A 16,722-nucleotide genomic window follows, 5' to 3' on the forward strand; every position below is an offset into this window, starting at 1 on the left:
TGCTTTCTGCACAGGCTATATACAGCACAGTGATGAAGTCACTGCTAGTTTTACAAGGTCATATCTGGGTTTACAAAGGCATTTAGTGCACACAATGTGAAATTTCTATCCATGACCTTTATCAAGAAAAATATTTAAATAAAAGTTATTGTGTCTGGAGTTTGGCTTTAAATATATACTCAAATTAAAAATCTTTTGTCTGATAAGAAAGTTCCCATATCTGTGTATTTTACTACTTGTCAAGAATTGAGGAAGTGAACTAAAGTAGCAAGTGTTATAAATTTCCCTGGCACTGTTCTTTGAAGCAGTTTCCAGTTTCTCCTTATTTATCTGCTGTTGGTAACCAACTTCTAATTTCCCAGCTGTGTTACTAAATAATATCCTGTACGCAATTAACCGCTTCAGCCCCGGAAGATTTCGCTGCTGAATGACCGGGCCATTTTCTGCGATTCGGCACTGGATCGCTTTAACTGACAATTGCGCGGTCGTACGGCGCTGCACCCAAACAAAATTGATGTCCTTTTTTTTCCCACAAATAGAGCTTTCTTTTGGTGGTATTTGATCACCTCTGCGGTTTTTATTTTTTCTGCGCTATAAACAAAAAAAGAGCGACAATTTTGAAAAAAAACACAATATTTTGTACTTTTTGCTATAATAAATATCCCCATTTTTATTTAAAAAAGCTATATTTTTCTCAGTTTAGGCCGATATGTATTCTTCTACATATTTTTGGTAATAAAAAACGCAATAAGCGTATACTGGTTGGTTTGCGCAAAAGTTATAGCGTCTACAAAGTAGGGCATAGATTTATAACATTTTAATTATTATTTTATTTTTTACTAGTAATGGCGGCGATCTGTGATTTTTATCGGGACTGCGACATTATGGCGGACGCATCGGACACTTTTGACACATTTTTGGGACCATTGCCATTTATACAGCGATGAGTGCTATAAAAATGCACTGATTACTGTAAAAATGTCACTGGCAAGGAAGAGGTTAAACACTAGGGGGCGATCAAGGGGTTAACTCTGTTCCCTCTCTGTGTTCTAACTGAAGGGGGGAGGGGACTGTCTACGGTTGATGACAGATCACTGTTCATACTTTGTATGAACAAACGATCAGTCCCTTCTCCCCTCAGAGAACCGGGATCTGTGTGTTTATACACACAGATCCCGGTTCTCGGTGTGCCCCGAGTGATCATGGGAGCCCGTCGGTCATCGTGACCGCAGGGTACTTGCATCGGCTTTGGGGACGAGCATCGGGCCCGCGCCCCCGGCAGCGCGTGCTCCTCTAGTGGCCACAGGGCGAAGCGACGTTACGTAACGTCATTTCGCCCTGCCGTAAAAAGAGAGCAAAAACGCTCTCTCCCAGGGGATAATCGCCATACTATTCCTCCTATAGATGTGTTTTGGATTACAACAATCCGATTCAGATTGTGTTTTGTGAACCATATTTGGGGTATAGCCAAGCCCTCGTTTTGGCCTTTGTGGGTGGAAGAACCTTTTTGTCTATATGAGAGTTATATGGCTATATACAGTTTTTCTATCTTATATTGTATCCCATGTTCGAGATTGCCACACTAGGACACCTATGACTGGTCTGTCCACAGTTGGCTCCTATCTGTCCTTGTGTTCTGACCTGCTCTTATTATGAGTTACCCCCTCCGATACTGGATATTTCCCCATTGTGTGACTACTTGTTGATTGGTGTTGACTCCTCTGCAAGATAGTGAGACCTTTTTTTCTTTCTTGCAATCAATGAACCCCCGAATGTGTCCTGAAGAAGTTTGAAACGCGTAGACGCATTAGGGCTCACATCATGTATATCTTGTATAAATTATTTTTAATGTTTTTTCATGTTTCCTTTTTTGCATTGCATGTATATTTATATTTACGCTTTAATAAATGTCAAGATATTTTTCTACATCTCTTTTGTTTGCTGTGCCTTTAAAGTCCGACCTTGGGTTACCCCTTTTTTTTTTTTTTAACCCCTTTTTCTATTTGCGCTTTCATAATTAATTACGGATGAGGCAATTGGGGTGCTTTTCTTTTTCTTTTACTGTCTCCATATGCAGTTGTTACATCCCGATTGACATGAACAGGATTGCCTGCACACTGCCTGGAACACCTGTGCATCCCCAGGTGAACATGGCCCTGCATGGGCGTACAGTATAGCATCCCATATGTGAACAAGGCCATATAGGCAAGTGATAGATTGTATGGACACAAATAAAATGGAATGTTCAAATTACCAGGGGAAGTTAAAGCCCAACTCTGGGCTTCTCCAGCACTGCAAGAGTTAACTGCCTGTTTGGTCAAGAGGACTTGCCTGATCTTCTGCTCCTCCCGGCAGACAGTGGTCCAGCAGTGGAATGTCCCTTGGTGTCCTCACATCCAATGCAGGACCAATGGGCCTGTGTCCTGATGTCAATGTCGATTTGTCCTCAGCATCATAGGGGAGAAGAGGCTGTGGGGACTTGCACACTCTTGCAATGTGTGTGGGGGTAGCAGCACTCCACGGGGGATTTTTACTTTCCCCAGAGTTCAGTTTTAAAAAGATATTAAAGTTTTTTTTTTTTAATAACAAACATGTCATACTTACCAAAACCATTGTGCAAATTAGCCCTGATCCTTCTCTTCTTGGGTCCCCCACCAGCGCTCCTGGCTCCTACCTCTTGACCAGTGCCCCCCGTCCCGATAAGCCGTTTGCTTTGGGGGGCACTGGTGCGTGCTCGCTTCTGGGCCCCGCTCTATGTGTCCATAACACACATAGAGCTCTGGCTTGGCCACGCCCCCCGCTCCCTCATCATTGGCTGTGATTGACATCAGTGGGAGCCAATGCTGTGTCTCAGCCAATGAGGAGAGGGAGACCCAGGAGAGTTGAGGTTCCCATGTATATCACTGGAATGAGAGGGGGCTCAGGTGAGTATTAGGGGGGGCTGGGAGGGGGAAGCAGCACACAGAAGGTTTTTTACTTTCATACGTAGAATGCATGAAGGTAAAAAACTCTTTAGGCTTTACAACCACTCTAAAGAAGAATTCCAGGTATGGATGTATGTGGAAACCAATCAATCGCCCACTGCTATCAATCTGCCCAGGGAGGAGGGAGACAATGGCAAGAGCTGCTGCTCACGTGAACATCGCTGGATCGGATAGGGCTCAGGTAAGAATAAGGGGTGGCTGGGGGGATTCTGCAGCACAGGTTTTTTACCTTAATGCATGAATGCATTAAGGTGAAAAACCTTATAGCTTTAGAACACTTTAAGATATGATGAGTCGGTGGCCCTACATGGAGATACTTCACCATTTAGACATTGATCTAGGCCGGACCTACAGTCAGTGACATAGGATGAATATTACAGAGCTATGCGCTCCCCATTCAGACCCGGCAGAGGGAGGTCTTCCAGAGCCAATACATTTTGTGGCCCTGACAAGTCATGTGACCAAAAGCCTCAAAGAAACCTAACGCTGGAAGATGTGGAGGTGTGCCACAATAAATGGTGTCCTTTAGGAGCACTCGCTTTTAACTGTGAGTTCTGGAATACTTATTGTGCACCTTTGCAATAAAACTACAACTTGTTATTACTGTAGTTCTGAAATGGCATATTATAGTTTACCTGTATGCATAGGTGTGCGCAGCCTCTTGCATTAGGGTGTGCACCCCAAAGCTCAAATACATATGCATTTGTATATGTACTGATGGTGTCAGTAGGGCAGTGGACAGTGTCAGTAGTTTTATTTTATTTTTTTATAAATTATTTTATTTTGTAACATTTTTTTGGGGGATGAAATATCAGTGGTCTAAACAGGGGGGAATATGCACCACACGAGGCGATTAGGGTGTGCCCAGGCATATACCTGTATGTTGGGGCTAGTTGGTTTAGTCCTTAGATAGACCCTTCCCTTCTTCTTCATGTCTCCTCAAGTAGTTCGTTAAATAGTATGGTAATCATCTTCGCTTAGGAGAGCAAGGGTTGCAGCCTACCCTAATTAGTTCCCTCCGGGACCTAAGGAAGTATATGAGAGAGAGTGGGGAAGTGGCGCTACCCTATGTGCCAAAACAATATAAATGTGTATAATGGTGAAGCATAAATATCATTAAAACAAACCCCAGTAGCAAATGACTAGGGTATGTTTATATTCCACCAGTGGGTGTGGGTTAAGATGCATAAAGTGAACAGGTGTTGTGGGTAGGATGGAAACTGGGCAGGACCCCAATCCAGCCAAGATCAAATCTCACGCCCCTGTAACCCCACGTATCCACACCACTCCTCTTGCAAATCAAATACCAAACTCAAAAACCAAACTCAAAAACTGACATAATAAGATAACATAATTTTAAGTGAGGATAAACTTCTATAGTGCATGTAAACATTAATGATTTGTTAGTCAACCAGTAATTCGTGCAGCCAATGTCCACAGTGCTAAATTAATATATAAATGTTCAGTCTGTAGTGCAAGTCCATAAGTTCTGTACTTCTTTATGAAAACAACATATATTGCATAAAAAGGTGGTTTTAAACAAAACGTGATAAAGTTCCAGATATAACTTCCAGTGACTTCTGTGTGCTCCCCCAATGTGTCCCCACTCACCAGAGATGATAACCCCTGCAGGGGTAGTAGGCATAGAGTGGGTAGCTTTAATAAGGATCTTTCCCTTAGGTAGCCATAATGGTCGTCTGCACCGCCGTCACTGCTGTTTTAAATCATGGATTTCCAAGCAGTACTCCGAACCAGGGTTCCTCGAGATTCTTCACCGCAACACAAAGGACTCCCATAGTGTAGTAGAATGGTTTATTATAAAAATAGCATACATAAAAAGCCCGTCCGGCGAAAAATGCAAATATGCAGGGGCGCATACGGTGCTAAGGATGGAGAGCTGCTCCGTAGCGTGCGCACCAGCCTGCGTTCCAGGCTGAAACTTCCGGGTGTGACGTGAGAGCGTGGCTCCGCCCTACGCGTTTTGTCATAGGACGTTCTCAAAGGCGTTGCCATCACTCCACGCTCCACGTATCATATAGGCAGGCGGACTCCGTAGTACCTCCCCCACACCTACATTGGGTAATACCAATCAAAGGCAGCCAGAGTTAGACCAACCATATGATGGTATCTCCGTGAGAAAGGACGTAGCCGACTGTCTATATGTATAAACAGACAACGGTGTTAAGCATGGCAAGATAAGTTCATCCACACATATATTTAAAATCAAATGTATATATTACCTCATGATACCACACTATATGGATGCACATAATATACAACCCTTCGTGTATACCTAGAAGGTAGTATACATTAAGGTGCGCATATGATAAGTTAAAAAGGACTCAAGGTGGATAAACAGTAAAAGTAATAAAACGGGGTAGAGGATTTAAACGAGTTATTCCCAGTAAAAATAAAAATAAAAGTTGTCCCCAAGGTACATGTATCAGTGAAAAACTGATCAAAATAAGTACCCGGACAAGGACTATCAAACCCCCTATAAAGGGCTCTCTCCACACTTCAGGTGCATGCCACCCTAGAGGGAACCTTACTAAGAGTGGTAAATTATCGTTTCGTGTGTTACCTAAAAAATACACTACCATATGGTGTGGTATATGAGGGTGATAACACATGCCCGAATATGAACACAATCAAAACTGATGAATATTAATGTAAAAAACAAAACAGGTAAAGGCCTATTACTAGCTATAGAGCATGTTGTGTATACATGTAAGGGATGGTTAATGATACAACCTCCTCCTATGATAGATTAGATTAGGGAGTGGAAAATCTATATCCCAAGAAGTTGTGTTCCTATAGGATGATAGTACACAATAATCATTATTGTAATGGCCTAGTACTAACAAGGGCCTAGTCTAGTACCTTCCCTATGCAGTTGTTCCTACATTTACTCAGCCCTCCCATTCTTCCCACTGTTATGAATAGACAGATATCATCATATCTATTAGTATAATAGGGGTATAATAGGTGTATCCAGAGAATATTAACTTGCCTTTAAGCCTAGTAAGTAAACATAACTAAGTGTCTCAACATCTTCCCAACCTTTATGGGTTTGCTATGAAGCAGTTCAGGTCAATGTCTAAGTTTAATCCCTTGGGGGCAAGGGATCCCAGCTGGTATATCCAGCTGGTTTCATTCTTGGAAATTAAAGTTTCCCTATTGCCCCCCCTCCAGTGTTCTTGTACCGAATCAATTCTAGAGAGAGATCACTATCAAGGAAGAAGCACGGGACCCATGACTTTATCACGTTTTGTTTAAAACCACCTTTTTATGCAATATATGTTGTTTTCATAAAGAAGTACAGAACTTATGGACTTGCACTACAGATTGAACATTTATATATTAATTTAGCACTGTGGACATTGGCTGCACGAATTACTGGTTGACTAACAAATCATTAATGTTTACATGCACTATAGAAGTTATCCTCACTTAAGATTATGTTATCTTATTATGCCAGTTTGAGTTTGTTTTTTGAGTTTGGTATTTGATTTGCAAGAGGAGTGGTGTGGATACGTGGGGTTACAGGGGCTGGAGATTTGATCTTGGCTGGATTGGGGTCCTGCCCAGTTTCCATCCTACCCACAACACCTGTTCACTTTATGCATCTTAACCCACACCCACTGGTGGAATATAAACATACCCTAGTCATTTGCTACTGGGGTTTGTTTTAATGATATTTATGCTTCACCATTATACACATTTATATTGTTTTGGCACATAGGGCAGCGCCACTTCCCCACTCTCTCTCATATACTTCAAGTAGTTCGTTAGCAGCCTTTATAAATGGGCACAACAATGCCTCTTTACACTTTGATTTGACCGGTGAACATCCTCGTACTGAATTTTTTCAAGTAAGAAAATGTTGGATTAAACTGCTGTTTTTTATTGGGGAGTTAAGCTGTCTGGGGAGGGCGTTTACTCAGCAGGTGACCATACTGGCCAGATTGTCCAAGGTCTAAAGGAGATGTGTCAATACATAACATGGTGACACCACTCAGTGCGGGCACAATTTGCACGGAACACTTTCTTTGGAGATGAAAGAGGTACCTGGTTGTGTTTGGCCCCTGGGCCACAGGTTCCAGGTCCTTCTCTGGTTGTGTATCAGGTGAACCCATCAAAATTGCCAAATCTTTTTTTTTTTGGAAGGCATTGTTGTAATATGTTCACCGATTTATGTGGGGCATCATATTATTATATGTATGTACACATACAGTACGATGACGATGATTGACGATGGTTGATTTGTCCGAGCCAACTGAATTTTAACATAGCAAGGGGATGGCTGAAGACCCTTTGATGTGTTAATCTTATGCAAGTCTACCTAGGTGTGTGAGGTATGGCCTTGTTAACCTAATTGAACATTTCAAAGGGTGTTCAGGTAGGTCTGTGTATGACTATGAAGGCGCAGACCTAGGAAAAATGGGACTCTAAATTACCGTATTTATCGGCGTATAACACGCACTTTTTTCCCCTTAAAATCAGGGGAAAATCATGGGTGCGTGTTATACGCCGATCCCCTGCGATCCTGAGGTGTCAGATCTAAAAAAAAAAAATCACCGACCGCGACTTGAAAATGGCGCCGCCGGCGCCGAAATACACAGTGCCGGCCCTCGGCTCTTCTCGGCCACTTTCGGCTTCACTCGAGCGCCGCCCGAACCTAGCCGAGTGTACTCGGCTAGGTTCGGATAGCTCAACTCACAGTCACGCCCATCCCGAGTGGAGCCGAAAGTGAACGAGAGCCGAGAAGAGCCGAGGACCGGCTCTGTGTATTTTGGCGCCGGCGGCGCCATTTTCAAATCGCGGTCTGCGATTTTGAAGCTCAGCGAGCTGCAAGGCTGCACTGGAGCAAGGCTGGACTGGGGCAAGACTGCATTGGGGCAAGGCTGCACTGGGGCAAGGCTGCAATGGACACTGGGGAAGGCTGCACTGACAAGGCTGCACTGACAAGGCTGCACTGACATGGCTGCACTGACATGGCTGCACTGGCAAGGCTGCACTGAGAAGGCTGCAATGATGGGCATTTAAATGTAAGTTTTTTTCCCTTCAACTTCCCTCCTAAAAGTTTTTTTTTCCTTAAAATTCCCTCCTAAATTGGGGTGCGTGTTTAACGCCGGTGTGTGTTATACGCCGGTGTGTGTTATACGCCGATAAATACGGTATATTTCCTCTATCGGATTTTTTGTCATCTGTGGACTTTGGACCTTGTTCTGTGTTGGAAGTCAATAAAGTGCATCTCTCTGGAAGAATTGGGTTGCTGCGGAAGAGTACTTACATCATCATTATAATAACCACTAATTAATTAATTAATTAACCACTATACAATATATCACTACAGGCATATAGCTGAAGCATAATTATAACCATAGGACAGACTGTATTATTATTGCTTAAGTTGTCCACATATAACATATTTGTCTGGCATCAGTAGCCAGGAATACTTGATTTTTTGCGACACAAAGGGGCCAGGATGTCTTTGAAGAATCATAAAGGACCCTTGTTTTCCGAGGCAAGACAGTCACAAGATGACACTGTAAGCTCTGAATTATGAAGGAGTAACATGCAGGGTTATCTGAGATCAGCATTCCAAGAATTCTGATTTCTATGTATTATTTTGCAGATATGGAATCAGCAGTGTTTTATGTGGGTATTATTGGTAGAATTTTATCCAGATCTGACCAAAGGTGCAGTTCACACAAAATTGATATTTCAGCCCCTGATGGATGCTACAGTGGTAAACATCTGACAGTTTCCTGCATCTCTGTACTGAGTTCCTGAGTTTGTACACCTGCCCTCCTGATGAGCCCATTATGAGGGGTTCCCACCATCCCTGTGCTGAGTTCCCAGGTCTGTACACCTGCTGTGCCCATTATGAGAAGTTCCCACCATCCCTGTGCTGAGTTCCCGGGTCTGTACAGCTGCTGTACCCATTATGAGGGGTTGATTTTGTTTATTGAAAAATCTTACAAACAACAACTTATATACAATAAAACCATAATAAATAAATAAAACATATTTACAAAATAATTGAATATGATAATAGAAAACAAGAACAAAATAAACGGTGCAAAGCAAATTGCGCACAACACAATCCCTACGGGAGAGCCAGACTAAGGAACATCACCGTCACCATGCATGTAGCCTTTTATCAAAAATATATTTCATCTTGAAAATCTAGGGGAGTGAATCAAGAATACAAAGAAAAGCCGCACACCCCAAGATCAACAGGCAGCAGCTACAGAGTCCTGATATTCCTCCACGCCCTTATCCAGGCCTCCTGCCGCCACCTGCCTTTCTCAAGACCCTGAATCTTCCCAACCTCACCCAGAATGTCCTGCACCACCACTTCGACAGGGAGGATTTTACTCTGTAAGGATACCTGACACCGTGCACTCCACGTGAAATAATGGGCTACTAGACTAACTAAAAAAAGTGTTTCCAAATCATAATCCCGATGAGTCTGGAATGACCCATACACCCACTCTGCATAACTCATATGGGGGAGGAAGGGTATACTCAGAGCCCTCCCAACCCTCTTGTACACCTCTATATTAAAAGGTCAGTGAAGTAGAAAGTGATCCATGGACTCCACCACTCCTCCACACTCCACTCTCGGGCAGCCCCGATCACTCATGGAAAGAAACTTCAAGTTGCCCTTCACATATAGTTTTCCATGAAAGGCAAGCCAAGCCTGATCCCTAAACTTCATTATGAGGGGTTCCCGCCATCCCTGTGCTGAGTTCCCAGATCTCCACAGCTACTGTCCCCATTAAAAAGGGCTCCTACTATTTCTTTGGCGCTCTCTGAATTTTTAGTGATTCAATTATGTGATTTGTGCAAAAAAAAAAAACTTTTATATGTCAAGCTTGGATTTTCTCAGCAGCAAAGTGGGCTTGCGATAATAATGGAAACGTTCACAATTTCTTTGTTGCCTTCAAGGAACTGTGGACTGGACACCTAAAATACCGGGCCTGTAATGATATTTTTTGGATAACTTTACACAGTAAAAAATTTAGATCTTATGACCACCAGTACCCCAGCACCAGCAGTTGTTTCAACAGAGAAAGCTTGGTCTTCAGGGCAGAAGATCTTGATTGCAGAAGAGACAAATTGTCAAACAAGAGTTTACGTTTGGGTTACAGAGTATTAGTGTTACAAAGAGGGGTTAGTGTAAAGCGCGCCAGCGATGATGCAATTTTCTTTCCTGCAACCAGGGGTTGCAGGAAAGAGAATCACTCAATACAATCATAGTGTTGTAGTAAAGGTTGGTGTTAGGGTTACAGGGAGGGTTAGTGTTATGCCCCGTACACACGGTCGGACTTTGTTTGGACATTCCAACAACAAAATCCATGGATTTTTTCCGACGGATGTTGGCTCAAACTTGTCTTGCATACACACGGTCGCACAAAGTTGTCGGAAAATCTAATCGTTCTGAACGCGGTGACGTAAAACACGTACATCGGGACTATAAACGGGGCAATAGTCAATAGTTTTCGTCTCTTAATTTATTTTGAGCATGCGTGGCACTTTGTACGTCGGATTTGTCTACACACGATCGGAATTTAAAGGCTCGGATTTTATTGTCGGAGAATTTTATAGCCTGCTCTCAAACTTTGTGTGTCGGAAATTCCGATGGAAAAAGTCCGATGGAGCCCACACACGGTCGGAATTTCCGACAACACAATCCGATCGCACTTTCTCCGTCGGAAAATCCGACCGTGTGTACGGGGCATGAGGATTACAGGGAAGGTTAGTGTTATGCCCCGTACACACGGTCGGATTTTCCGACGGAAAATGTGTGATAGGACCTTGTTGTCGGAAATTCCAACCGTGTGTGGGCTCCATCACACATTTTCTATCGGATTTTCCGACACACAAAGTTTGAGAGCAGGATATAAAATTTGCCGACAACAAAATCCGTTGTCGGAAATTCCGATCGTGTGTACACAAATCCGACGCACAAAGTGCCACGCATGCTCAGAATAAATAAAGAGATGAAAGCTATTGGCCACTGCCCCGTTTATAGTCCCGACGTACGCATTTTACGTCACCGCATTTAGAACGATTGGATTTTCCGACAACTTTGTGCGACCGTGTGTATGCAAGACAAGTTTGAGCCAACATCCGTCGGAAAAAATCCATGGATTTTGTTGTCGGAATGTCCAATCAATGTCCGATCGTGTGTACAGGGCATTAGGGTTACAGGGAAGGTTATTGTTAGGGTTCAAGTAAAGGTTAATGTTAGGGTTACAGGAAGGTTTAGTGTTAAAGTAAAGGTTAGTGTTGGGGTTACAGGGAGGGATTGTGTTAGGGTTAAAGTAAAGGGTGATGTTAGGGGCACAGGGAAGGCAAGTTTGAGGATGACAAGGAGGGTTAGTGTGAGGGTTCGTGTTAGGCTTACATGAGAAGTTAGTGTTATGCCCCGGACTTTGCTCGGACATTCCGACAACAAAATCCATGGATTTTTTCAGACGGATGTTGGCTCAAACTTGTCTTGCATACACACGGTCACACAAAGTTGTCGGAAAATCCGATCGTTCTAAACGCGGTGACGTAAAACACGTACGTCGGGACTATAAACGGGGCAGTGGCCAATAGCTTTCATCTCTTTATTTATTCTGAGCATGCGTGGCACTTTGTGCGTCGGATTTGTGTACACACGATCGGAATTTCCGACAACGGATTTTGTTGTCGGAAAATTTTATATCCTGCTCTCAAACTTTGTGTGTCGGAAAATCCGATGGAAAATGTGTGATGGAGCCTACACACGGTCGGAATTTCCGACAACAAGGTCCTATCACACATTTTCCGTCGGAAAATCCGACCGTGTGTAGGGTTACTGGGGGGGTTAGTGTAAAGGGGGATGGGGAGGGCTTGGTGCTCCAGGTGCTGAAACCTAATGCTTTGCTAATGGACAGCATGCTTTTCTGTACCCAAGCAGAATTAAATTGTGTAAAAAGCTAGATGCTCTCTGAGATTGGGGCCCCTGGGGAGTTCTCCAGCTTCATCTTTTTACTATTACACCGGACACAGCATAATGACTCAGAAGGCACTCGGGTGTGCAGAGCCGTATGACCCGATGCACATTTTCTGCTCCCAGCACTGCAGGGCTTTCCCTATACCAGCCCGGCGGCCCCCCTGTAACACATGTATGCACCAGTTCTAAAAACACCAACAAGATCTGTCACCTGTCCAGGATAGTAATACATTTGTGTGCATTCACTGTGTTTTACAAATGAACCAAATCTTGGATTTACATGGTTAATGTCAGGACGTTCGTTGGTTGCTCAGAATATTACAGATACGATGATTGTGCTTACCGTGTGTGTGGTGGGAACAGGAATCTTTTCATCCAGGTAGGTTCTGTCGCTGTCATTTTTGGCCCTTTCAATAGTTCCATATCCCCGATTCCTTGGTGAGTCTAAAAAGAACAAAAACATTTATTTTTATTTTTTTCACATTGGCCTTTAAGTTGTTCTAAATCCAGGACGTTTTTTTACCTGACGCTGGGTTCACACCTATGCGTTTTGTGCGTGCCGCGTTTGATTGGGCTGTCGTGCCTGCGTTTCCGCAAAAAAAGGTGCATGCACCTTTTCAAAAAAAGCATCTGCAAGTAAATCACATGGTCTTTTAGGCACTGCGATTTTACACACGTGGGGGTGTTATTCAGAATGCACGTTTCCATAGAGCACTGCGTTTTCACTGCAAGTGGTTGCGGGAATCGCTGAGATTCCCGCACCCACAGCCACACCCAGAACCAAGGGTCAGTGCCGGTGTCTTGTCAAATACAGTCCCCTATCATATAGTGTCCGTCCTGTACTGCGCAGGCGCAGTACGGAGGACAAACGAGACGCCGAAAGTCTCCGAAGTTTAACAGCTGATCATCAGCTGTACACGGCGCCTGCGCTTTTATTCTCACCCTATGTCCAGGTTCATTCCCTACTATCCAAGTGGACATAGAGTGAGAATAAATAGTTGCCGAGCGCAGCGAGGCCGTGCCCGAAGCGTGGCCAGCGAAGCGAGCCCGCGAGGGGCCCTCTTACACAGCCATCACTAACAAGTGCCCGAGCGCCGTGTACAGCTGATGGTCAGCTGATCAACTTCGGGCATTTTCGGCATCTCCTTCTGCTCCGTACTGCGCAAGCGCTGCGCCTGCGCAGTACGGAGCGGACACTATCCGATAGGAGGACAGTATATGTCAGAACACCGGGACAAAGTCATCTAGACTCTCCCCTCCTTACAAAAAAATAAATAAAATCGAGCACTAATCTGCATGCTCATCCCCTAAGCATACATTTTCCCTCCTCCCAGTACAAATCTGTCCCCTGCTGAAATCCCCCCTCCCAGCACAAACCTTTCCCTCCACTCCCCAGCTCAAATCCTCTCTCGCCGCATATGCCCCCGGCACAAATCCTTCATCATTGGATGACAGCTGATCACATGGTAAAGGGCCTGCTGTGATTGGCCCTTAACCCTGCGAGTCAGAAAAACCCGGCAATCACAGAGCGCGGCGAGCAGGCAGCGTGAGAATGGGAGGACGTACATGGAAGCCCCCCCCAGCATTTGAGGCCCGCGCTGTAGCCGTCTTTTGGCTATAGCGTGGAAGTCAAGTGGTTAAGGTGATTTCTCAACAAAATAAAGCACTGAGACATGGATGGATGGGGGAGTTTGCTTTAAATAATAAAAATGAATTAAATAGAGTTTTTTGTGCTTAGATTCAGAGAAGATCCGCTTTACCTGTATAATCCTGTATAATAATAAGTTTTGGTATTACAATCTTTGACCAACCCTCCCTAGAGAAAAAGCTTCTCACAGGACGCATGCAAATTACAAACTTGTTGCAATTTAAGGCCAAAGCAGCACTACAGATTTGTCGGAAAATATCATATGAATCGGGGAATAAATGTGGCAAAATGCTAGCTAGATCGCTTAGGGAACAGAAATGAGTGACCTATATACCATATCTACTACCACCAACGAGACCCAAAGTCACAATGCCCAAGATATTGCTCGGGAATTTCAGAGATTCTATGACGTCCCATATAATCTGAAAACTGTGTCCTCACCGCAGGAACGCATAAACTCCTACCTATCTTCCTCCCTCATGCCCCAACTATCGACTTCAGCTAGTGAAGCCCTAGAAGATCCCATCACGATAGAGGAACTTCAAGGGGCCATAGGGGCAACTAAAATACACCGGGTCCTGGCGGTTTCACCATTCAATATTATAAAGCCCTTTTACCCTCCCTCGGCCCATTTATGGTTAAACTGTTCAACACGGTGGGATCCACCTCATCCTTCGCTGTAGACACCCTGCAAGCTCACATATCAGTGATTCCGAAAGAGGGCAAAGATCCAACTTCATGTGGGAGTTATAGGCCGATTTCACTGCTCAACCTCGACCTCATTATTATTCCATATCTCCCAACATTTTGAAATGGGAATGAGGGACACCTACTAACAAATGTATGTAGGCATAGGACACGCCCCCTGCCACACCCCCTTAAAGGAGTATTAACCGAAAAAAAAGGTTAATTAAATCCACTACTATTCCTATATTGGCTTTTAAACTGTACAGATGCAGCAATTTAGAAATCAGATGAAAGGTTTAGCACTGGGAAACACTTTTTGAAAGATAAAAAGTGCATTTTATATACAACTATATGGATCAGACCAAAATGAGGGACAAATAATGGGGAAAGAGGGACAGAGGGACATTGCTTCAAATTAGGGACAGTCCTTCGCAAACAGGGACAGTTGGGAGCTATGTTATTCACGAAGATCTTAGAGACTAGAATTCAGCAACATCTGATTCACTTAGACTAAGTAGGATTCGTTCCAACCCGGCAAGCTAGAGACAATACCACAAATGTTCTTAACTTACTGCACATAGTCAACAAATCCCTAACCCAATGTGTATTTCTGGGCACAGATGCTGAAAATGCCTTTGACAGGGTGAATTGGGATTTCATGCTTTCCGTCGTGCGTTATGCAGGATTCGGCACCAACATGCTCCAGTGGATTTCCATAATACACTCACACCCCACAGCTCGGGTTCGAGCCAATGGGGTCCTGTCGGAACCTTTCAAAATCACTAATGGAACACAACAGGGTTGTCCACTGTCGACCCTCATCTTCGGCCTGTCATTGGAACCTTTTTTTTATGTACCAAACGCGTGAACCCAGATGTTACTGGCATAAATGTTGGAGGCACTCAACATAAGGTCTTGGCCTACGCTGATTACATGTTATTCTCCCTCACAAACCCCTTGATTTCACTCCCGAACCTCCTTAAGAAATTTTAGAGATATGGAGCCCTCTCCAATCTCAAAATTACCTTTACTAAATCTGAGGCGATGGGAATTAATCTCCCACAACCAACTCTCTCACAACTCCAGATGAACTTTAAACTAAAATGGAATAACTCCGCGCTGACATACTTAGGCTTACTCATCCCCTCCAACATATCCAAGATATTCAAATTAAACTTCCCTCCACTACTGAAGAAAGTTTGAGGACAAATGGAATACAGGTCTCCATTCGTGGTTTGGCTGTTGCAACATCCTCAAAATGAGTATCCTTCCTAAATTCATATATCTTCTACAAGCCCTACCAATTTATATCCCATCTAACTAGTTCAAACAGATTCAGAAGGTATTTTTTGAATTGATATGGACCCATAAACACCCACGTTTAAAGAGGGGTCAGCTCACACTACCCAAACAATATGGGAGACTAGTGGTACCAGACGTACGTAAATATTATCAGGCAGTTCACCTGAGTAGACTCATTGACTAGAATGTAAACAGTACACATAACAATGTCAAAATGATATTCTGGAGATGAATGATCGTACAGTTACAGTTCAATTTGTACAGACAGTGACCGCAGAAGTCTGTTGAGTTGGGAGTGAACGCAACAGAGATACCAACGCATTTCGAAATTGCTATTTCTTCATCAGGGATGTATGCGATTTATCGCAGAATGTACAAACGTCTGCAATTAAATAAATAAGCACAGATTCAATACATAATAATGATTGTACAAAAAATGCAGCTTAGAGAGTAAACACGCATATAATCACACCTTGATTTCAATATGAATGTTTAAAAACTAACCATACAAGCTGTATGGCTTTTGGAATGATCTCATATCCAGATTTTATTTTTTAAAAAACAAGATGTGTTGCAGCTGTTGACCTGGAAGGCCCCCGACCCGGTAGGGTAGATCAATACATCACCACAAGATGACAGGTCCAATGGCAATAGGGTGGGGAAGAGAACAAGGTCCCACACAAAGGACAACCCGGTATGGCCCTTCGAAGTAGACCCCTTACTGTAGATATATGGGGAGAGAAGGGAAGAAAAAGGATGGAGTTATTGAGCTGGTACATGGGGCTCGTACCGACCATTAACAACACCCAGCACAATATAGGAATAACTCTTGGGTCCTATCTACCCAGCGATATTAAATATATATATGTATATATAACAATCATATATATAGCTGGATGACAAGCAGAAAAAGGAAATGGTTCATTGAGATAAAAACCCACACTGAAAAGGGGGAGGAGGAGGAGGAGGGGATAGAGGGGGATGTTTAGCTAATGTCAGTGACATATTGACATCCTAGGTCTTATATTAAAAGAAAAAATACCCCAACAAAAAAGTACCAAACCCTGCATCTAAGCAGATGAATTAGTGGACGATACATTAAATTA

At 43.5% G+C, this 16,722-nt stretch overlaps 1 protein-coding gene across 1 annotated transcript in view; it reads right to left on the reverse strand.

The window, feature by feature from the left end:
* SLC11A1 (solute carrier family 11 member 1) overlaps positions 1 to 16,722 on the reverse strand; it is an 88,348-nt gene that overhangs the window by 56,058 nt on the left and 15,568 nt on the right. Inside the window, exon 2 of the mRNA XM_073634378.1 lies at positions 12,323 to 12,423. Coding sequence (XP_073490479.1) covers positions 12,323 to 12,423 — 101 coding nt within the window. The remainder of the gene's footprint in view (positions 1 to 12,322; positions 12,424 to 16,722) is intronic.

Source organism: Aquarana catesbeiana, linkage group LG06, assembly GCF_042186555.1.
Source record: "Aquarana catesbeiana isolate 2022-GZ linkage group LG06, ASM4218655v1, whole genome shotgun sequence".
NCBI classification, from domain to species: domain Eukaryota; kingdom Metazoa; phylum Chordata; class Amphibia; order Anura; family Ranidae; genus Aquarana; species Aquarana catesbeiana.